General features: G+C 42.1%; 1 protein-coding gene across 4 annotated transcripts in view; it reads right to left on the bottom strand.

Moving 5' to 3' along the window:
• The window catches only part of LOC138583172 (alpha-N-acetylgalactosaminide alpha-2,6-sialyltransferase 1-like), a 321,805-nt gene that overhangs the window by 175,836 nt on the left and 122,691 nt on the right, over positions 1-23,278 (bottom strand). For all 4 annotated transcript variants that reach the window (XR_011305178.1, XM_069655166.1, XM_069655167.1 and 1 more), the window contains exons 3-4: positions 21,020-21,185; positions 17,958-18,135 (exon numbers count right to left, since the gene is read on the bottom strand). Coding sequence is in view for 3 of the 4 variants with exons in the window: in XM_069655166.1 (XP_069511267.1) it covers positions 17,958-18,135; positions 21,020-21,185 (344 nt within the window). In the remaining variant the exon portion in view is untranslated. The remainder of the gene's footprint in view (positions 1-17,957; positions 18,136-21,019; positions 21,186-23,278) is intronic.

The raw sequence follows: 23,278 nt of genomic DNA, 5'->3' as shown, positions 1-23,278 counted from the left end.
TTCCCCTTCTCCTGCAGTTATTTCCTCTTTCTTGTCAATCTCTAATTCTGATACTCCTTCACTCATCTCTCGGGCTCATCCCACTGCTTCCCTTATGGATCCTGTGCCTTCTACTCTTAATTCTAAAATCTATCCTTCTCTCAATTCTTACATTACTATTCTTCTCAATATCTCTCCTGCTACTTGTACTTTCTCACTTCTGTTCAAACATGCTGTTATTCTTCATGTCCTGAAAAAACATTACTCGGATCCTGCCATTTCCTCTAATGTTCATCCTTTTTCCCTTCTTCCTTACCTTTCTAAATTATTGGAGCCTCTCGTTTATTGAAACTTCCAGGTTTCTTCCTTTGTTACTCTTAATTCTATTCTAACTCGCTTTCAGTATGGTTTTTGACCTGCTCATTCTCTAGAAACGGCTCTTCTTTCTGTCTGTGATTCTCCTTTCTGCCCGCTGTGCTAAACACTCTTCTATTCTTATACTTATCTGCTGCTTTTGATACTGTGGATCACAACCTTCTTCTTCAATCCCTTTCCTCCTTTGGATTCTCTGGTTCTGTAATCACATGCTTTCAATCTTATCTCTCTGATCGCACCTACTAAGTATCCTGGGCTGGTGTCTGTTCTAATCCTCTTCTTTTTCTACCCAGTGTTCCACAAGGGTCTTTTATTCTTTTCTCTTTCTATACCTCTCCCTTGGCTAATATCATCTCTTCTTTTGAGTTATCTCATCATTTTTATGCTGATGACACCCAATTATTTTATCTTTTCCTTCTTTTACACCTGATATTGACATGAACCTCTCTGCCTGTCTTTAAGCAATTCAAACTTGGATGTTGGACCACTTTCTTGTCCTAAGTACGTCTAAGACTGAAGTCCTCCATTTTCCTGGAATACTATTCCCCTGCCTGTCTCTCCTCCCTTTGTTCTGTTTTCCCCTTTGCATATGCCTTTTTCTCTAACTGCCCACAATCTTGGCCTTCATATTGATACTAATCTTGCTTTCACTCATCATATTTCGATCACATCTCGTTCATGTGGTTTCCATCTTTTTAATATTTGGAAAGTTAGACCTCTTCTCACTTTCAGTGCCTCTAAGCTTATAATCCCTTCTTTAATCTTTTCCAGATTATTCTACTGCTCTGTACTCCTCTTTGGCCTTCCTGTCTCTTGTCTAGCTCCTCTTAAATCTATCTTCAATTCCTCTATTCGTCTTCTGTATTCCTTACCTATTTGCAACTTTATCTATCCCTCTTTGGCCTCTCTTCGATGGCTACCCTTTCACTCTCAACTTAAATTCAATTTTCTCTGAATAGTATTTAAATCCCTTCATGGACTTGACCGCATTTCTCTTACCTCTCTTGTTTCCTTCTATGTTCCTTCTTGTACTCTTCGCTCGCAACCCACTTTCTTTTGACTGTATCTCGTCCTCTATGTGCTTCCTCTCATTTCCGTTCTTTTATCTATTGGCTCCTCTCTACTGGAATGCTCTTCCTTTCTCTTTGCGGTCTATTCACTCTTATTCTACTTTCCGTGCTGCTTTAAAAACGCTCTTACGTCAACCTTAGTTGTACTCTGTGTCTCATTGTAAATTATATTGCTTTTATCGTATTCACTTGCTCATTTCTATTGTACTGTAAATTGGTTTTGTACAGCGCCTTGGTATAAGGTGCAATATAAATAACAAATAAATACCAACATACGAAACAACTGTGCTCCATTTACAGAAACGTTTTGCACCATACCGTTTCCCCAATTGAACGCAATGTGCCATCCAGTATACTGCACATCAATCATGTGCCCCCTGCCAACACTAACGAAGTGCCTATTCCTAGCTCAAATCACAGCCCCCACAATTACTACACATGTTGCCCCTTATTTATCCAAACTTTTCTGCATGTTGGAACAGTAGCTTCCCACGATAAACACAGTGAAGGGCACAACCTGCTAACCAGTATGCAACGTTTCTTCATCTTAAGCAGAGAAGTCTTGCTTGAAAACCAGCCAATATTAATTGGTGAATGAATAGTCACTGCTTTATGTCAAGCTGCTCAATGAAGCGCTCATCCAATTCAAACTTCGTATCCCAATGATCACAATCAAACCTGCTCTCTTGGTCAGTGTTAGCTATAAACCGTGTGCGCCAACCCAAGCTAAACACAATATGCAGACCTCCTCTGTGTTCAGCCAGCCATTTCAACAACATTCTTAAAACAAATTCTGACCGTCTAAATGAGATCCAGCAGGCTGGCAAAACTTTAAGTAACTTTGCGCCAGTCTACATAACCAATGATCCGATGCTATCCCACCAGACACCTCACACAGAGTTTGTGGGCAATCATTCCTCGTAGCTACTTCTCTCCACACCAGTTGGACCCCACTGCATCCTGGAACGGAAGGCACTACTGCACTACTGTACCATCAACCGTTGTGCTGCAGACTCCACCCTATTCGCGCTCTTCCATTACCCTGGTCCTTGCCTTCATTTTATGTAAGAAATCTGTCCACCTGGGAGTTGCGGTGGCAAACACAGACACGCAAGCTATTCTAAGCGCAACAGGGCAATCATAACCTTTCCTTTGCATGCACTGTTTATACAAACAACAACCTATTAAGCACGTACCCAGCTCTCAACTTGCCCTGAAAGTGGTGATACACCAAAGCAAGTATCTGATTAGCACCCTTCAACCTGCCCTCAATCGAGGCTTATTTAATAATCGTTTATAAAAGTTGTGTACCCGTTGTGTGCACCATGTCCCCCAATTAATGCCACATGAGTGCGCAAATTAGTTAGAAATCCCTCCCTACTGTAACTGTACATATAGACACGCGTCTCCTCCAGTGTGTAGGAGCAACCCACCTCAAGCAATGGTCCTGCAACCTCAATTACAAACGAAGAACTTAGTCAAAACATTTGGGGGGAGCACAATCACTAGGCAATGGGTGCACTTGAAGGCGGAAACGTGAAAGGTGCCTTTGTGGCTGGGTCGGTACATAGTGTGTATGCAATGCGCATTTTAGGAAAGCAAAATGATAGAACCAAAACACAGAATAGCATGCACTGCGAGTGTGAGCGGCACATCTCTCCATGTTAGACATTACAAAACATTCACGCACCACTTTAAATCACACAAAGTCCACTCTCCCAGTCTACCTCTGGCGAGCACCTTTCCCCTATGGGCAAGGGAAAGAAATCCAACCACGCCACGCCTTTCCAGGCACCACAAGAACAAAGCACCCCTACCGACCACTGCCCCTACACGAAACGCAAAGGCCCTGGCCCTGTAAGCCCACATGCCGCTGCCAATTTCGTCATTCCCCATCAACACAATGCACCCTCCGTTGGGCGAACGCCACCAATCAAACAAAGCTGTGCCTTAATGCCAGAGGCCCAGCCACCCAATTTGGCCAAAAACCATGCACACTACTGGACGGAGTGGTGCCGCGCACCGGCACAGCCTGTCCTCACTAGGTAAATGGGCCCAGTCATGGCCAGTGCAACCCTCAGACCCTGCAAATCCAGCAGTAGCTTCCTGCCATCGCCCAACGAGTCATCTCCCCACGAAACCCGAGGCAAGTGGACAGGTACCCATGAGGGGGAGAGGGGCGATACACACCCTCGCTGCCGTGGATAAAACACCAGCTAGCCCCTGGAGGGTGGTCCGGCAAGGGCCAGGCACCCAGCGTACCCATCACTCAAAACCATATTAGTAAAAACCCTAAATCCTCTGCGACCTGGGTCCATGATCTTGAGTGAGTGACTTGTGGGTTAATGAGTATGACTGTGATATTGTGTTTCAATGTTCTGGATAGGTATGTGTCTGTGTGTAGAATTCAGTGTGAGTGGACGCGAGAGAAGGTGCATGGGTCAGTGAGTGGTGGGTGAATGAGTTGGAACGTGATAGTGTGTGTTTGAATGTAGTGGGTGGGTGGGTACTTTGAGAGGTTCATGGGTGAGGTTCATGGGTGAGTGAATGGTGGGGGAGTGAGTAGGAATGTGAGTGTGCATGTAAATGTTCTGGGTGGGTGGGTGCCAGTGTAAGTGTATGTGAGAGAAGGTAAATGGGCTAGTGACTGCTGGGTGAATGGGTATGAATATGATTGTGTGTGAATGCTTGGGTGGGCGAGTGCATTCCTGTGTGATGAATGCAGTGTTAATGAATGTGTGGATGCATGTGTGTGTGTGTGTTTATGCGCATGTGCATGTGTGTGTCTGTGTGTGTGGGTAAAGCCCTTGGAGAATGTGGATCGCTAGAGCATTTTTGACACATCCTTTGTTGACATTGCATGTTGTATTGGTGTTTTCGAGCAAAGATACGTTCATGTGTGTCATTACCTTTCTAGACTTGCATTTTGGTGCAGTCAGTCTAGCCATTGCTTACTGTGACATCACATTTATTACTCTGCATCTTTGATAAAGCAGCAATGATAAGTAGTATTACCTCGCTAGACTGACCTTTTCGTGTAGCAGCCTCTATATTACTTACTGTAGCATGACGTTTTTTTAACTGAGCGTCTATGATGAAGCCAGGATGATACGTGTTATTAATGGTCTAGACAGGCTTACCCTGGAACCAGTTTGGACATGTTTCCTTACTGTGACATGTCACATTTAATGGCCAAACAAACGGGGGCATTTTCTTACATAGGAGTTCTGGCTTTGAGCCTAGTGCTAGTAATGATACTATAAAAAACATCTCAAAGTGAACATGAGTATGTTCTTATATGAGCATACTAGCATATGTTGGTGGAGCCAGCATGAAATGCATGGGCGCAGCCAGCATGAAAATATTTTTTATACTGGCATATATTGAAGGCACCGGCATGACAATGCATTGGTGACTAGCCTCTATTGTACTTTTTTTCCATGAGTTACCCTACACCCTACAAAACCTATTGCAAACAGTCTGACCTTCTACCCAAATGTTCACAGAAAGCACCATTTTAGCCCATTATTCTAAACATTTTCTAATGGGAGGGGGAAGAATCCCCTGAACCCCCTCCCAGCCCTAAACCCATTTTTGTTAGTTCAGGCCCCCTTGCTATGCTCGGTCGCAATTGCATATTTGTGGCAAATATTTACACCCTCCTATGAAACAACTCACCAGCCACCACTGGTGATTGGTATATTTTGGGACCAGGAACTGTGCCCGTCTTTCTACGCTAGGTGAAACAGTTAAGCTTTGATTTAAAAACACATTTTCTTCTTTCACTTGGAGTAGTGCATGCCCCTGCAGCTGCATAATCATGATATGATATGATGATATGATTGGTTATTTATAACGTGCTTAATACCCAGACATTTCTAAGCGCTGACCGGGGTATGAAACCTGTGTTGCTCCATGTCGCCTTGCTTCCAAGGCAAACACGTTGATCCTGAGCTATCCTTCCGAGACGCATCATGCACATTGCGCACAGGTGGTGGTCTGAGACGGCCTGTGGTCTGGCGTGCCCTGTGCTTTGTTAAGGAGCTTGAGGGCAGGGGTCCCTCAGCATTGCTCACAGTGGGGGCCCCCAAATTTTATGCTACAACATTGATTGGGCAATGCTCACCTTGAACACATTCAAGTGTGATGTGAATGGTTGAGAGGGGCTGCAAACTCCCCCAGGACCCTGCTATGGTGCAACACTGTTTAAGAAAATAAGTGTTGGACACAGAGTATCAGAAGTAAGAGATCCATGGAGTGATCCACCTCTCCACAATCAAACTCCTTCGAAAGGGCTTTCTGGAAGTTTAATTCACGGGCCGGTGCTGGGGGGGGGGGATCAATGAATAATGCACCTCACACATAGAGCTCTGAAAATCATAGATGCATTGAGCCCCACTCTTGAGGGAAGTGCCGCCACCTCCACATACCTCAGCCCTTCAAAAAAGATTGAAGAGTTTGTATCAAAGCCTATGACATTAAGGTGTTATGTTCAGTTCTGGGTTGTGGGGTGCAACATGTGGTTCCGTGTCACATAACTTAAAGATAAATGTATACGGAGACAGATGGCCTCAGCTTATACCCGCACAATAGGTTTCTTCAACTGTTGTGTTGCTGACTCATAGATGCATCTATAATCAGGACATTTTGTTGATACTAAATCCTGGTCAATGATTTACTTTGCAGGCCGTGCTTGTGCAGCATTTTGCACCTGGTTAAACAGACTGCACATGCCTCCTCAGGTCAGTGCTTTTATGGCGTGTTTAACACATCAATGACACAGGTAACGAGTACTTCTGTGTCTATTGATCTATAGATGTTTTATACACTAGCTGTCTGTAGCCTGCATTGGAGATTTTGGTTACCCTGTTACAAGTACTGCATTATGCATGTTTTACATATAGGCTCCACATCGAATCTGGAAAATGACAATGCCCAAATGTGTGATCGTGGACGAATCTCGCCTCCCTCTGTGCCTCGGTTCTTATATCTGCTGAAATGAGAGCACCTGGAAACATGGGTGAAGGTAAGGTAATGTGCCATCACTTCCCGTGATGTCATCGGAGTTCAAGAGACGGTGTGATGTCACTTCCGCTACCCTTAGTATTTTGGTGAAATGATGTCCCTGGAGTACGCAGGGCTACCCTATAAACAGATAACAGGGACTTGCATTGGGTAGTGGGACAAAAAGCCAGCGTAACAGCAGGAGCATAAGAGGAGACTGTTCCTAAAATAGCTGAGAAAATGGGGGTACAGTTGATAGGGAACTTCAGATTGCAACAAGAATATCAACATGGCCTGTTTGTCTAGGACGAGCGTTGCGATCACGCACAATTAGATACTTGTAGACCTGGCAAGTACTAGCAGGTGCAGTATTTGAAACCAATGAGGGTAAAGTGCCTTTTCAGGCAGCGCCATGAGCTTCAAGGCCACTAGCTTGACAACGTTGGGTGGGAGCAGAAGGCACTGCTAGGCCACTGCAAAAAATAAGGAGTCTCACCAGGCTTTTGTCCTTGTGGCTCACAAAACCATGTGACAGCCTTTTTTAAATCAGTGAATGGGAGAATACGGTGGCTATAGTATGTGGAAAGATCTGGGACTGTTGGGCATTTGCTTAGCAGTACATAGTAGAGGAGTACTCTACAGAATGTTTATGCTTCTTTCTCACCCAATTTAACCAATTTGGGTGAGAAAAGTAGGTTAGACATGGTCCATAATTGTCTACTATTCTTACTATGAAATGCTCAAAATTATTTATGAATCTATATCTTCAGTCTTGAATTGGGCCAGTACAAAGTGATCTAAATTTAGTTGAATTACTATGTTAAATGTCTGCAGTCATTAACCCAGTCAATAAGAATATGCTACTGTTATTCTTGGTCTATTTCAGTATATGTTCTTTTAGGAGCAATTCAGTACTTAAAGGTAGGGGCCTGTGCTGGATATGCTTGAATCGATTGCCAAATGAACTGTCTCCTATAACTGTGCTGACTGTCATACATGTTGATCGGCTTAACTATTTAATGGCCATGATGGCATGAATGCAGTTTGTATGATGTTGCTTTCTTTGGAACCAGTCAATTCTTTAGTGGCTCGAGAAGGAGTTCTTACTTTAAATAGGGAGGGGTGCTGGGGGTGTTTGGTTTTCTATGTTCTGTAGTGTTGGGTATTGGCATTCTGAAAACAATGGGGGGGTTATATATTTTTAATTGCCATAATTTGTTTGTTAATAGATATTCTAGCAACTAGTATACTTCCAGATTATTTGATGAGATGGCTTTGTCAGTGAAATCAGATTTGAAGGTAATGACTTGGAATGTAAATGGATTGAATAATGTGAGCAAGAGACAGAAAATATTCAATTGTATGGGAAACAAGCAGTGTGATATTTGTTTCTTACAATTGTTGAAAGAAGAAATCAAAAATGTACAGAAATAGTGGGTTAGTGATGCTTTTGGATCATGCTATTCCTCCAGATCTAGAGGAATGGCAATATTAATATGTAGAAATGCACCTATTAAGATCTTACGGCAGAGGTCTGACAAAGATGGAAGAATTATTGTTTTGCTAGTAGAATTACAAGGTTTAAAGGTGACTCTGTGTAACATTTATGCACCGTCTATAGATTACGGTTCTTTTTTTGAAGGTTTCACAACTGCTACAGGACTTTGATTCAACTAATGTTGTATTAGGTGGGGACTTCAATTTGGTAATAGACTCAAAACTGGATCGAAGCAATGGTGGGGTGGAAATTAGAAGAGATTCTTAGTTCAGATCTTTTCAGTCACTGATAGAAGAAAATGACTTAAAAGACTGCTGGTGGTTAACACATCCACACTTGAGAGAGCTCAATTTGTATTCCAATTCTCACAGTACCTATTCTCGCATTGATATGTTCCTAACACGTGGTAAAATTACTGAACATTTCAAGTCAGGGGAAATCAGGAGTATCATGGTTTCAGACCATGCCCCAGTCTCTTTGGCAGTGAAACTTGATTTTGATCTTCATAAGTGCTTCACTTGGAGGATGAATACCTCAATCTTACAAGATGAGGAGTTACTTGACAAAATCAGAACTGAGGCAAACTATTTTGTGATAGAAATTCGTACTGACGAGTTGAATGTTAAGGTAATTTGGGAAGCATTTAAATGAACAATGAGGGGCCTTGTTTTAGGTGTATCGAGTGGAAAGAGAAAAAGGATTGAAAATCAAAGAATAAATTTAGGAAGGCGCATGAAGGATGTGACTAATGTTTTAATGACTTATACAGGTAAAAAAAATAGAACTATATAAACTAAAGAGAGAGTTGAATAGAATTATTAATGAAAGAGCTGTGAAGCAGCTGTTCTATCTCAAATGCTCGTACTTTGAATATGGCGAAAGTTGTGACAGCTGGTTGGCCTACAGGCTTCATCATCAAAACTGCGAAATGGGCTATTAAATCGATATGTAGCCCTGAAGGTCATACGACATTTAATCCTGTCGAAATAAATGATATTTTAAGAAAGTACTATACAAATTTATATCAGAATGAGTCAGATATTACTGGTCAAGGAGAATCCTTTTGTGACTCCTTTGAAATCCCAAAAGTTTCAGATAATGATATTGGCAATTCACAAATTGAACATTGGCAAGACCCCAGGACCAGATGGGTTACCGGTGGAGCTGTACATGATTTTACCTGACTCTGCATTTGATCTAAAAGATATGTACATTACCTCAAAGTCTGAAGGTCTTTTACCATCTTCCACTATACTTGCAACAATATCAGTCTTTTTGAAGAAAGGAAAAGATGGGAACCTACCAACAAGTTATCGCCCAATAAGCTTAATCAACACTGATAACAAGATACTTGCAAAGGTCTTAGCTTTAAGAATTTATCATTTGTTTGGAACCCTAGTACATGATAATCAATCGGGTTTCATTAAGAATCGCAAAACCTCTAGTAATATACGGAAATTATTACTAACAATGTCTAGCGCACAGTCATCAATTGAGGACATTGCTGCATTTTCACTTGACGCTGAAAAGGCGTTTGATAGGATAAATTGGACCTATCTTTTCTCAGTCTTAAGGAAAATTAACTTTGGGGACAGCTTTATTTCATGGATGAGTCTTTTATACACTTCCCCCACTGCAGATATAAGAACAAATGGTTTGCGATCTAAAGCATTTAAATTACAGAGGGGTACTAGACAAGGTTGTCCCCTGTCACCTTTGCTTTTCGTCTTAGCAATTGAACCATTGGCGATTGCTTTAAGACATAATCAAATGCATCCAATCCATATTTTCCTGAATTAATGTATCTATTCACTACTTTGCATTTTTCATGTGTTCTCCAAAATGTTAAACTTCTGTGCTTCAATTCATTATATGTAATTTATTGCATTACAGCTCTTGGATTTCTTGTTTGTATATTATAAACCCCCACCATAGCTGTACCACATTTGGGGCAATCCCCTGACTCTGCATTTGTTTAATTGGCAACCTTGTTCCTGTGGAAGTGGTAAATAACGACATTTTTGAAGGATTAAGGCCATTTGTTATCCACTTTTCACATATATTTTTTATTTTATTGACTACTTTTTGATGCTACCCCTATCCTGTGTTTGATCCGGTGCATGTAGTCGGCGCGGGTCATCAACCAGTATTCTTTCTTTAACACTCAGCATGGCTGAGAACCAAACATTCAGTTACACTGAGGAACAAATCTCAGAAGTGTTGAGTGGTCCCTCCATCTTTGACCCAGCGGTCACTATTCGCAACATTGCTCACTCTATGGGTAGTGAAGACTTATTAAAACTTAAAAAGAAAAATGTCCAGACCGAATTACATGGCCACTTTTTGTGTGAATACTTCAAATGTAATACTATTCCAGTCGGCCTGATTGTACGTAATGAGCCATGTCTCTTTTTGTCTGACAAACAGTACACTACTACCTTTAGCCAAATTGCTATCAAATGCAGTCGGGACTTCATGGTATTAACAATTACCATGGCTCAAAGAATTAGCTTAGAAACTCAGAAACTCTGGAGTTAGAAGAAGAACATTTTTTATCGAGCACGGTCATTTCTGATGCTAAAGATCAATTAGATTTCATCAACAAACTCTTTGAGGAATTCAAAGCCACAACAATTGGCAAAAAAAGAAGTTGTGAAGGATATCTGCAAGTTTAAAGTACAAAAGGTGTTCCCTTATACAACTGAAGCCTATGTGGAAGCAATGAATAAACAATCGGCAACCAAACGTGGACAGGGCAATAAAAATAGAGGTGTTTCCTTTTCAAGCACAAGTAGTAGTGGATCAGACGATCAGTCGACACAGAACCAGCAACAATCATTCGGCAACTTCCAACAGAACACCCCTTTTTTAGGCAGAGGAGATTTTGGAATACCACAATGGGATCCTCCGTGGTTCCAACCATTTGTACCAATGCGGAGACCATGGGGGAGGAAACGCCGCACTCGTAAGATCAGGCGACACAACCAATTCCCATTTTCAATTTAGCAAATTTAAACGTGAACCCATCACAAATATCTGTTTTATCAAAAGGCCTGTCTTTTGTCCCAACTACGGGGATTGACTGGTTTTCCACAGAAATGCAAGTTCGCAGATTTTTCCGAACAGTGAAAAATCATTTTTTCAAGATACTCCGGATAGAATACCGGAACAGGATTCTGGACTTCGTTGTGCATCTACACCACAACAGGTGGCCAACGAAATTTTGACATTTAAGAAGAGTGTTCTTAGGGACTTGCACAACTTAAAAACTAAAAACACCAGACACTTAATTAAATACAATCTTACTACCAATGAAAATAAAGCCCTCAAAGAACTGGTCTCCAACACAGCCATAGTTATAAAACCAGGGGGAGGAATATTCGTGATGACTAATACCCAATACCTGCAGATGGTACATAACTTGCTAGCGGATTCCACGAGCTACAAAAAATTGAAAAGGGATCCAACCAAAGAAATCAAAGCAGAGATTGATCGGACAGTCAAATACGCATTTGATCGTAATTGGGTGTCTGATAATGAATGTGAATTCCTGACAACTAGTCAGGGGCACACACCCACTCTCTATGCGCTACCCAAGGTTCACAAAAATTAAACAAACCCGCCAGGTAGACCAGTAGTCTCGGGTTGTGGCACTATACTAGAACCACTTTGCAAATGTATTGATATTTTTCTCAAACCATTAAGCATTCAAACAAACACCTATTTGAGGGACACTATGATCACCATACACATTTTTGAACATCTTAAGTTTGATCTGACCAAATTCTAGTGACAATGGATATACCCTCCCTCTATACGGGCATTCCCCAGGCACAAGCACTCGATTGCATGCGGGAGTACCTGACTGAATTTGATCTCCAACAGAGGGTACCAATACATTTCATTATGGAATTGATGGAATTAGCACTCTGCAAGAACTATTTTGAGTTCAATGGAACCTTCTTTCTCCAGACCAAGGACACTGCAATGGGTGTCGCATTTGCACCCAGCCTGGCCATTTTATTCCTGGCCAGGTTTGAGCCAGAACATATTCTATGTGAATCGAATTCCTTCTTTAAATCCATCCTGAAATGGAAGTGTTACATAGACGATATTATCTTGATTTTGGAAGGACCGGAAGTTGAACTACTAGCCTTCCTTAAGTGGTTAAACCAGATTGATACCAACATTAAATTCACTCTTGAACATTCAAATAGTCACGTCGTCTTTTTGGACTTCATTATCAAACACGATGATGGAAGACTTAACTGTTGTCTCCACCGTAAAGCAAGTGCCAGGAACACATTACTGCATTACACTAGTGATCACCCTCGCCACGTCAGGGACAACCTTCCTTATGGGCAATCTTTGCGCATAAGCAGAAACTGCACTGACATAAAAGACTTCCATGAAAAAGCAGACAAGTTGGATACCAGACTGAAAGAAAGAGGTTACCCAAAGAAATTAATCAGCCGGTCACATAAACGTGCACACTTCACGGACTGTGATTCTTTATTGACTACTAAAGTCCAGCAACTTGACAACAGCAAAATTACCTGTGTCTTGACTCATGGCATGAAAGTTTTTCAAATTAAAATTAAAAAAAAAAATCTTTTTAAACAATTAAATCAAGTAAAAAAAATTAAAAAATCATTCTCAAACACTGGGATATTGTTAAACTGGATCTACCCGAGGAACCTTTACCGCATTTCGCTCTAAAAAGAGCTTCAAACATTCAAGATAAATTGGTACACTCGAGCTTTTGCAAACAGTTACCCAAAACTGGACTGTGGGATTGCGATCTGCCAAAGGGCATTACCCCTGTGGTTCATGCACTGCGTGCACCTTCACCAAAAAGATGAAAGATTTCAAAATTGGAGATCGGGTATGGACTCTACCCTACCTTACAAATTGCAAAACGAAAAACGTGATATACTGTATTGAATGTCCTTGTGGATTAAGATATGTTGGACAAACCAGCAGAGCGGCACACATTAGAATATCGGAACACTGCTCCCGTATTGGATGCAAAACAACTATGGCACCCCTCGTAAACCATTACTTGGCATTGAAACATTCACCTAATGACATCCTGTGGTGGATACTGGAAACAATAAAGGATTCCTCCAACAATTCCAAAGGTTTACTAGAGAAAGAAGCACGTTGGATTTTTCGATTGGGAACTCACACACAAGGATTAAATGAAGAATCCATTCCACCATTCTGATCAAACTACAAAAACATATGGTCAACCATATCTGCAACTACATTTGGCTCTTTCGTACCAGTACTTTTCTGACATTGTTCAATACAGATTGGTACTATTTTTGAACTTCCTGGATGCCTCACGCAACATTTTTTGCCATACCATCGCATTTTCTACTTTTCTCAGATTGGTAATTCGATTGTAGGGCTATGGGTGAACCCTGCAATACTTTGGTCATATGCCATCTGATGCACGCCCACTAGAACACTCATTTGGTTTTAGACATGAGGCCTTCTACTAGGTTTGCCGCCTCACATTTGTGGGCCGCCCTGAACTAGGCAATACGCTAACACACGCAATGGTACACAAAGAAGAGTGTGTCATTCTTGGATCAATCTAGTCCGTTACATGCACACAGCATTTTTTGCAACTTCTTCCTTTTCTTTATGAAGGCTCATTAAAAAGCCTTTTTTGTGAGCGCAGAGTTGCAATGAACAATACGTTACGCATACCTGTCAACGATTGTTTTACAGTGCACTGCGTCTCCTTGAATATGCACACTAACCTTGTGGTTCTTAGCCCAAAGAAGGGTGTGCCACCGGTGTCCTATCAGACTCTACCACGTCTTGCAAGAAGCGTTACAGCCTCGTTGTGCATGGGTGGGTGTGCCACCTCCAACCAATCAGACCCGCACAAGCCACCCTAGAGGACATACTGTGCACGGCATTCCAGCCGACCAGTTATTTCCAGTTACAGTGATCCTCTGTGCAGCGTTTTCATTCAATGCCGCGGGTGAGTGTCCTGGCTCCACTCAACTAATCGTGCAGCATTCATTTGCCATTTTTTCAGCACCTATGTTAGAACAAAGCTTTATACTCCCTCCCACGCCCCTTGTGTGTGCCAGTTCTCTAATGTGTAAATACAACTTTTTTAACCACAGCCAGCTACGATTTTTAAGGGTTTTCATTTTCTTTCTCTGCAGGTTTCCAAGCCTTACCTGGAACCTGCCAAACTCCATTAACACTGCACAAAAGACTAGGCAGACATTCACTGAGATTGATTTCACTTACTCCGGACAAGTAAGCAACATCACATTGTTTCTCCATTTCGGCAATTTTTAGATACCTTAAATTGCGCAACTGAATAACTAATACGAGATTATTTAATAATCTAGATCGTGCAACCAATGAATTATTACCAGACTGAATTGCTGCCCTTAGCTGGTTTCTGATGGCGAGCCCATTACCCTAGGACCTCACCATTCAATGGGGATCACGGCAGCATTGCCAAACAGGTAGGCAGCTGCCCGAATCTTTTCCATATTCAAACACACATCAATTGTGATCATTGGTTCTAAGAGTTAGTGTTGGAACCAAAAACAAATATTTTGACTTACAGGTGAGTACTGACCCTGATTGCTCGCCAGGCTTGTGTGCGCCTGATCAACACTGAGTGGGTGTTCATTAGAAAACCTTGTCCAGAAAATACCCCCCCACGATGACTTGGGTAAGGTTCCTTTTCTGTACAATCCAAATTAGTAGTCATGTTGACCCCTTAAAGAATATGTTTATTCACCCTGTTAACTGAAGATAATCTATATAGAAGTGTATAGGAAGCCTTTTTTACAATTCCTTCATAGAATTTTCAGTATTTTGTTTGTCTGCTTCCCCGCAGGGATCATTAATTCTTACTTTGCCCCGAGGAAGGCACATTTTTTTACATCAACGGCCTCAGAGGTGGCCCGCCGAAACGTAATCAGGTCTTTCTTTGATGGAACTTGATCTTCCATGACGTTACAGCATTTCAAGGCCGTTTTTTGACACCATTAAATGTGAAGAGTTTACGTAGGCAGACCTGTTGATTCACATTTTTTGTATATGTGTATTGATTCCTTATTTTACATCTTGTTTGTGTTTCATTAATTGTTCTCTGTGCTCCAATCCTCTATATGTTTTTTTTCACTAAGATTGATTGGTAATTCTCACAATCCATATTTTCCTGAATTAATGTATCTATTCACTACTTTGCATTTTTCATGTGTTCTCCAAAATGTTAAACTTCTGCGCTTCAATTCATTAAATGTATTTCATCATCAAGATTGATTTCTAAATTAATATGATTTTGACCATTTTTCTAATAAATATTAGTAATCACTTTCAACACTAGTTTTATCTTCTTAGATTACTATTCAGTTTTCAAGGGCAACAAAAATTAGGATATCTTTGATACCACGACTATTAAGCATGAAACTCAGACCATAGTTGAGGAATGTATTGCATTACAGCTCTGGGATTTCTTGTTTGTATTAAGACATGATCAGAGTCTGTCTGGTATTGGTTTTCAAGGGGTCTGCAAAAAAATATGGTTTTATGCAGACGATCCTCTATTGATAATAAATAATTTACATAGATCATTACCTATACTGATGGAAACACTGGGTGCATTATATAAGGTTTCAGGCTACAAAATCAATGAGTCCAAATCGGAAGTTATGCCATTAACATTCACCTGTGATAAGTTGTTCATTGGTTCGTTGGGATTTCAATGGTGTGAGAAGAAAATGAAATATTTTGGTGTATGCTTAACCCCACGGATTGAGAACTTGGTGGAAGAGAACATGAGTGAGGTGTTTGGAGAGATGGCCCTGCTTAAACTATCTTTATGGGGTAAAGCTAATGCATTGAAAATGACTGCAACGCCGAGAATTAATTACATACATAGCATGCTCCCACTAGAAATTAAGACTTCCTGCTGGAAGGAGTTGGAATATTTAATTCAATCATTCATATGGGATAAGAAGCCAACGAGATTACAACTTTGGAAACTTTCATCTTCCTACGGAAAGGGGTGGTCTGGGCATGCCACATTTTCGGGCCTATCATACAGCATTCACATGTCAATTTATTTTGCCATTTCTCAAAGAACAACCTGATGATTGGGTTATTGCACAGGCTGGTCTTACTGGACCACTTTTACCGAGGGCAATCCTTACCACAACATATGCTAAAAGTAAAAAACCCCATTACAGAATTTCTTAGGAAATGCTGGGAAAATCTATGTGCCTATTTGGGTTGTAATGCCTTGAAGTCACCAAATGCTTCCTTATGGATGAATGCAGGAATTACAGTTAATGTATCCCTGGTAGCTTCACTGATTTTTTTATTTTTATTTTTATTTATTTATTTATTCAAAAGATGAAAATACAATTAAAGTGATTAGCAAGGAAATTAATATTAATATACACTACAAAACAAAACTAATATTTTACAGAATTCCAAGCTAACTTCAACCTCATATTATCATCATCAAAATAACAATAAAAACTAGTACACTTCAAGAAATCATCTCCATATTTTTTCAAAAATGCTCATCTTTCTTTGTCTTCTGCAAATGTCATCTTCCAAACTTGCAAGAGAATGCATCTCTGCAATCCAATCTGATAATAGCGGTACAGTTTGTTATTTCCAATTGAGAAGTATCTGTTTTTTGCCTATTGAGGCACCTCTGAATAAGAACTTCTTTTGTGAAATTGAGAGATCATCCAATAAGTTGTTACTACCCAAACTCATTGTCTTAAAGTCTAGATCAATTACAGACACATATGCACATATTGCAAACATCTGTCCAAAACCCTCGAACCCGTGAGCAATGCCATAACATATGTTCTAATGTGCCTACATCCCTCAAACATTTCCAGCAATCATTCGTATCAGTCATTCACTGTTTCATCAGTCTTTCTGGGCTCCAATAAACTCTATTAAGAATTTTTATTTGCCTAGATCTTTCGCACAAATTCAATGAACAAAGTGTGACATTCCCACACATATCAATCCACTCACTGCTCCTTTGAGATATCAAATCCTAGCCTTAGACTCCACTCTTCACGTAACTTTATATTTTCTTTATATTTTGATATAATATTCTTGTACACTCTACTTGCAATCCTTCCTTCACCAGGTCTCCTTCCACCAGTTAACAGATCCAAATCCACCTCATCCTCCCATTTCATCACTCCAATGCTTTTTTTTTAAACGTCTGTAATCATGTTCTGTGAAATTAGCAATGTTCCATCTCTGGCGAACTTCTGTCCCAGAAATCCACTTCCCGCTCTGCCACAATTCACCAATCCAACATACTCCGCCAAGAAACCAATCCACCCAAAATAACAGCTTCCCTTTTCTTTAATTCCTGCATTCATCCATAATTCCTGCATTCAATCAACAGGAAAAGAAGATGGGGCAAGGGAAAAGGGAACGCAAAATGTACATCACGGGGATCATAAAATAGCATTCCTGGGAACGTGGTTTTTGTACCATTTTATATCACCAAGAAAGTGTCACATGTGTGCAAATGCACAGAACAATGTTAATGTTTCCAACATAATTGATGGTATTGAAATGGCCAGTTGATCAAGTGCTAAATATATAACTTGATTTGTTGAATGAAGGAAATCATGTTGCTTTGTCAGTACGGGTAGGCTGTAACCTATGGATTCTTGCTGCTTGAACTGAATATGCATGTGTGCATTTGAGCCAGAGTTGATGAGTATGATTTTTATGGCATTGAAATAGAGTTTGATGGTAATCATCCACTTTGTGGTGTGGGTATCCATCCTGATATACTGTTGTTCTTGGTGACATGAGGAGCAAGCCACCACAATTCTACACATACAGCGATCACACAATTTCTTTCTTTCCAAGAGTCAATTAACACTAGCCAACGGCTAATGGCAAGTGCATATTTTGCTCCCTTGGTACAATACAAGCAGATGTGTTCTGAATGCATACAAAGGAAGAAGATGAATCAATGAATGAATCTCACTCACCTGAACACATAGTCATGTTGATCTATTTCTTTCCCCATCTTGGACCCATTCAGGATGCCGCCATTGCCCACGGCGGCGCAGCGGATGCAGGGAGATGCTGACGAGCGGTTTCTGTTCCAGTCGCTGAATATGTAGCCATTGGCTGAAGTATTTAGCAGTGCCAGCGTTTCTTTGATATCTGGAATCATTTGGAAACCGTGAATGGATGAATTTACAGAACTTATATTGATCCAAGTTATGATTTATAATTATAAGTTCTTTTGTCCTTAGCTTCAAGCTTTCATGTTGGCTAATCTATTCGGCTACATAACTTCCAATATAGTGATCTACTGGGGACAAATCCTGTGTCAAAGGTTTCTCGTTAAAGATGGGGCACCATTATCAACGTCTCTATAAGAAGAAACCTCCAAGCCCTGGAAAATACGTCCTCTGTCTGCTTGTGGGATCCGTTGTGATATGCCGCGACATTAGCTTTTTAAACATGTGCAATACTTAATGGACGGGACCAGCGAGAATGAAAGAACCTCTTTGGGGTAGGACAGTTGCAGTTTTGAAGGAGGCAGGGAAGAGTCCAGCAGAGAAGCGGAGGTTGAAGAACCTGGAGAGGTAACAGCAGGTGATTTTCCCATTGAAAAAGTATATCAGGGCCTGTTTGAGAAGCACATGGGTCAGTAGGAGCGCAAGATGGATTGGTGCTGCGAAGATGGGTGCTGATACAGTAGGAGAGAGAGGGGAGAAGTAGTTGAGAGTACAAACAGTAGGGGAGGTAATAGAGGGAGGGAGGGAGGGAGAGTTGTGGACGGTGCAAGTTTCATGACTTTAATGATGTTAGATGAAAATCAGTGAGCAAAGTAATATACATCAATAACATGAATAACCATATAAGCAAGCAGGTCAATTGGTTAGACTATATACAAAAACATTCCACTACACCCTCTTAAGAATGTCTTATTTCAGTTGTGACCTATGAGAGTACTACATAGTCACTTCCCTGAAAAAAAGGCTGTAAACAAAGTCCTTACAGTATGCCAGTCGCACATACTAATGGTTAGTGGAAAAATCCATTACTCTTTCCATTAAGGTTGCACCAAGGTGACCCACACTGAGCCTCCTGACCTACTGGCCAGACATCATGATCACGGGTCATGGTGTAAGTGCACACCATGCATGACGCATGCAATGGCAGGGTCAGCACTGGTTGCCACTCTCATTTGTTTATATTTTTAGATGCTTTTAAATACTTCCATTTGATAGGTGACATTTTCCTTGAATAGGTCAATGAAGAGGTTACCATATCATGGAGAACATTCAACTTCTGTAGCTGTGCCACTTTTTGAAGATATGTTTTCTTCATAACATTCAAGTTGTCTAATGCCATTGCATTTTGGCCCATAAAGCTGACTGCCATTTTATTAATACAATGATTTATGGCAGCAATACAAAGTACATGTTTGATGTAGGCATAAAGGCTGGCTACATCGAGTATTCCCATAATATGGGAGTATTACCATTCTGGTTCATACTGCCACAATCCTTGTGTCAATAGTGAATCCTCGTGGCGGGGGCCACATACGTGCTACCACTGCTACATGGTTGATGTATTCAGAGAGATGTTGTGTTATTCATCCAAACCGCTAATTATTGTTCTACATGGAGGAACCACTGATTTATAGTTTTTTTTTTTAGCAGAAAATAGGCTTTACCCATAATTATATAGTGTTGTAGTATATACATTTCCTGCTCAGAGTTTGAAAGCATATTGCTATACCAATAAATATTTTCTCATGTAATCTACTCGTTAGTGAATCTAGTGAAATATAAGCAAGTAGATCATAGCAGGTCTTATTAACCCGTTCTTCTCTGTGCCTGTGTGATGCAGTCTCATTGCTAGAGCTCTTCAATACTCTACAGTTGGGCCCCCTCTTAAGCATTAGGAAGTGAAGTACTTTTTGGCTCAAAGTCACTTAATTGAACCTTACACTTCTCCAAAGCAATGGCAATACTTTAAGTACATCTTGATGAAGTGAATACAGTAACCAATTAATGTCTGGTTTCCATATTGAACTTTTGCAATCAACAAATAGACGTCATATGACTAGTCGATCAAGTCACTTCTTCTGAACCTGCACCTGCATCACTAGCCTCCTTGTTTAAGTAGCAGAGAAGAACACGGGCAAGGGGCCTTGAAGGAGATGTGATTGCAAAGCTCTGAGGCTAAAGAGGAATGAAAGCTCTTATCACTTGTGTAGAAGGACTCTGGGTTGCCATGACAAGCAATGATCCTAGGTTCATGCTAAGTGAGTTGGCTCCGAAGTTACCCGCTCTGCTACATAGCCTCACCTGTGTACGAAATACCCCTCTGGACTAGCCAGGGATGATATAGAGTGATGATCGGGATAAAGAGGTATTCAAACCTCTTGTCATTGGTTTAGAAGGAGTACTCTGGGCTAGCATAGCATGTAGCATGGGTAGGTTTATGTGAAGTGTGCTGGGGTATAGTACTGCCTTGTTACTAAATATGAAGCCTATCCTGCTTCACCCACCTCACTGCCTTACATGTTCCCAGCCACACACCAACTGCCCTTAATGTGCCCAAGCTCAGATCATATCGAAGGACAAACTAGGGCCGGTCAAGCACACTCTCTATTCTTCATTCATCAATCCACACACTCACACACACACACACACACACACATACACTCAGCCACATAACCATATCCTCTCTGCATCCATTCACAAGCTCTAGCCATGCCAAGTGATCAATACACACACACAAACTCAATCCAACTATTCATCAAAACCTCATGCACTCAGCTCCTTTGCAGCATTCATCCACACAAATATACACAACTACACAAAAGCTTTCCCATGTATACAAAGTCAGCCACCTGTCCATTTACTAGCCCAGCCCAGCTCCCATGCAAACTGCCGCCTTACGTGCACACATACACACACCTTCACTTACATAAAAAATACCCAGAGCTTTGTTAGTGCGTGCTTGTTGAGAAACAGACCCAACTATCAGCTATAACTATCCAAGAAGAGTCATAAGGATGACTCACCATCCCAACTTGTTAGGTTCCATCCAAAGCAGCCGTTGTACCCTCTCAGCCTTGCGTACTCCTCCACTGTGGCGTGTGGCTTCCACTGCAGAACAGGAACGTCTTTCAGAAAGATCCGCCGAAAGTCTGTGCCCATCATTTTTTTTCTAATGCTGCTGGGACAGTCCTGCAGAGGAAAGCAGACAGAAAATTAATTCAAAGGTTTTAAACAAATCGTAAATATATGTTTCTTGCTCTCATTAAAACAGTTGTAATAAACTGTTAGCTAATCAAAAGGTAGTTATTTCGCTTAGAAAACACCGAAATCAACCAACAGGAATCTTTCAGATTAGCAATGAGAGAGGATTTAAGAATCATGTGACCAAACAAGGATCCATTGCTTTTGGGCAATATTCGCCTAGGTGGGCATGGATTCTACTGGTTCGTAGGATCCTCACTACCACTTTAGGTGTCCTTTGCAACTTTAGCTCCCTCCCATCACCTGCCGCCTACCACTCATCCCACCGTCCCCACCACCTGTCGCCTACCACTGATCATCTGACCATCCCCACCTCCTGTCGCCAACCACTCATCATCCCACCGTCCCCACCACCTGTCGCCTACCACTCATCATCCCACCGTCTGCACCACCTGTCGCCTACCACTCATAATCCCACTGTCCCCACCACCTGTCTCCTACCACTCATCATCTGCCCATCCCCACGACCTGTCGCCAACCACTCATCATCCCACCGTCTGCACCACCTGTCGCCTACCACTCATCATCCCACCGTCCCCACCACCTGCAGCAGATCTCATTGGGTTCTAATGTCCCCCTACAGCAGATCTCCTTGTACTATAATGCCCCCCTAGAGCACATCGCCTTGGACTCTAATGTCCCCCCTACAGCAGATCTCCTTGGGCTCTAATGCCCCCCTTACAGCAGATCTCTGTGGCTCTAATGTCCCACCCCTAGAGCAGATCTCCTTGGGCTCTAATGCCGCCTACAGCAGATCTCCTTGTACTATAATGCCCCCTAGAGCAGATCTCTTTGGGCTCTAATGTCCCCCCTACAGCAGATCTCCTTGGGCTCTAATGCCCGTCCTATGGCAGATCAGCTTGGGCTCTAATGCCCCCCCTACACCAGATCTCCATGGGCTCTAATGCCACTCCTACATCAGATCTCCTTTGGCTCTAATGCTCTCCTACAGCAGATCTCCTTGGGCTAAAATCCCCCCTACAGAAGATCTACTTGGCCTCTAATGCACTCCTACAGTAGAACATCTTGGGCGCTAATGCCCCCCCCACAGAAGATCAGATCTCCTTGGACTCTAATGCCCCACCACAGCAGATCTCCTTGGGCTCTAATGCCCCCTACAGCAGATCTCCTTGGGCTCTAATGTCCCCCCTACAGCAGACCTCCTTGGGCTCTAATGCCCCCCTACAGCAGATCTCCTTGGGCTCTAATGCTCCCCCTACACCAGATCTCCTTGGGCTCTAATGCCCCATACAGCAGATGTCCTTGGGCTCTATTGCCCCCCTACACCAGATCTCCATGGGCTCTAATGCCACTCCTACAGCAGATCTCCTTGGGCTCTAATGCTCTCCTACAGCAGATCTCCTTGGGCTAAAATGCCCCCTACAGCAGATCTCATTGGGCTCTAATGCACTCCTACAGTAGAACATTTTGGGGGCTAATGCCCCCCCCCCACAGAAGATCCGATCTCCTTGGACTCTAATGCCCCACCACAGCAGATCTCCTTGGGCTCTAATGCCCTCTACAGCAGATCTCCTTGGGCTCTAATGTCCCCCCTACAGCAGATCTCCTTGGGCTCTAATGCCCCCCTACAGCAGATCTCCTTGGGCTCTAATGTCCCCCCTACAGCAGATCTCCTTGGGCTCTAATGCCCGTCCTATGGCAGATCAGCTTGGGCTCTAATGCCCCCCCCTACACCAGATCTCCATGGGCTCTAATGCCACTCCTACATCAGATCTCCTTTGGCTCTAATGCTCTCCTACAGCAGATCTCCTTGGGCTAAAATCCCCCCTACAGAAGATCTACTTGGCCTCTAATGCACTCCTACAGTAGAACATCTTGGGCGCTAATGCCCCCCCCCCCCCACAGAAGATCAGATCTCCTTGGACTCTAATGCCCCACCACAGCAGATCTCCTTGGGCTCTAATGCCCCCTACAGCAGATCTCCTTGGGCTCTAATGCTCCCCCTACACCAGATCTCCTTGGGCTCTAATGCCCCCTACAGCAGATGTCCTTGGGCTCTA

This window comes from Ambystoma mexicanum, chromosome 3q, assembly GCF_040938575.1.
Source record: "Ambystoma mexicanum isolate Mex_15411 chromosome 3q, UKY_AmexF1_1, whole genome shotgun sequence".
Taxonomy (NCBI): Eukaryota; Metazoa; Chordata; class Amphibia; order Caudata; family Ambystomatidae; genus Ambystoma; species Ambystoma mexicanum.
Note: the sequence above shows the minus strand (reverse complement) of the source record. Positions and strands in the feature narration are given on the sequence as shown.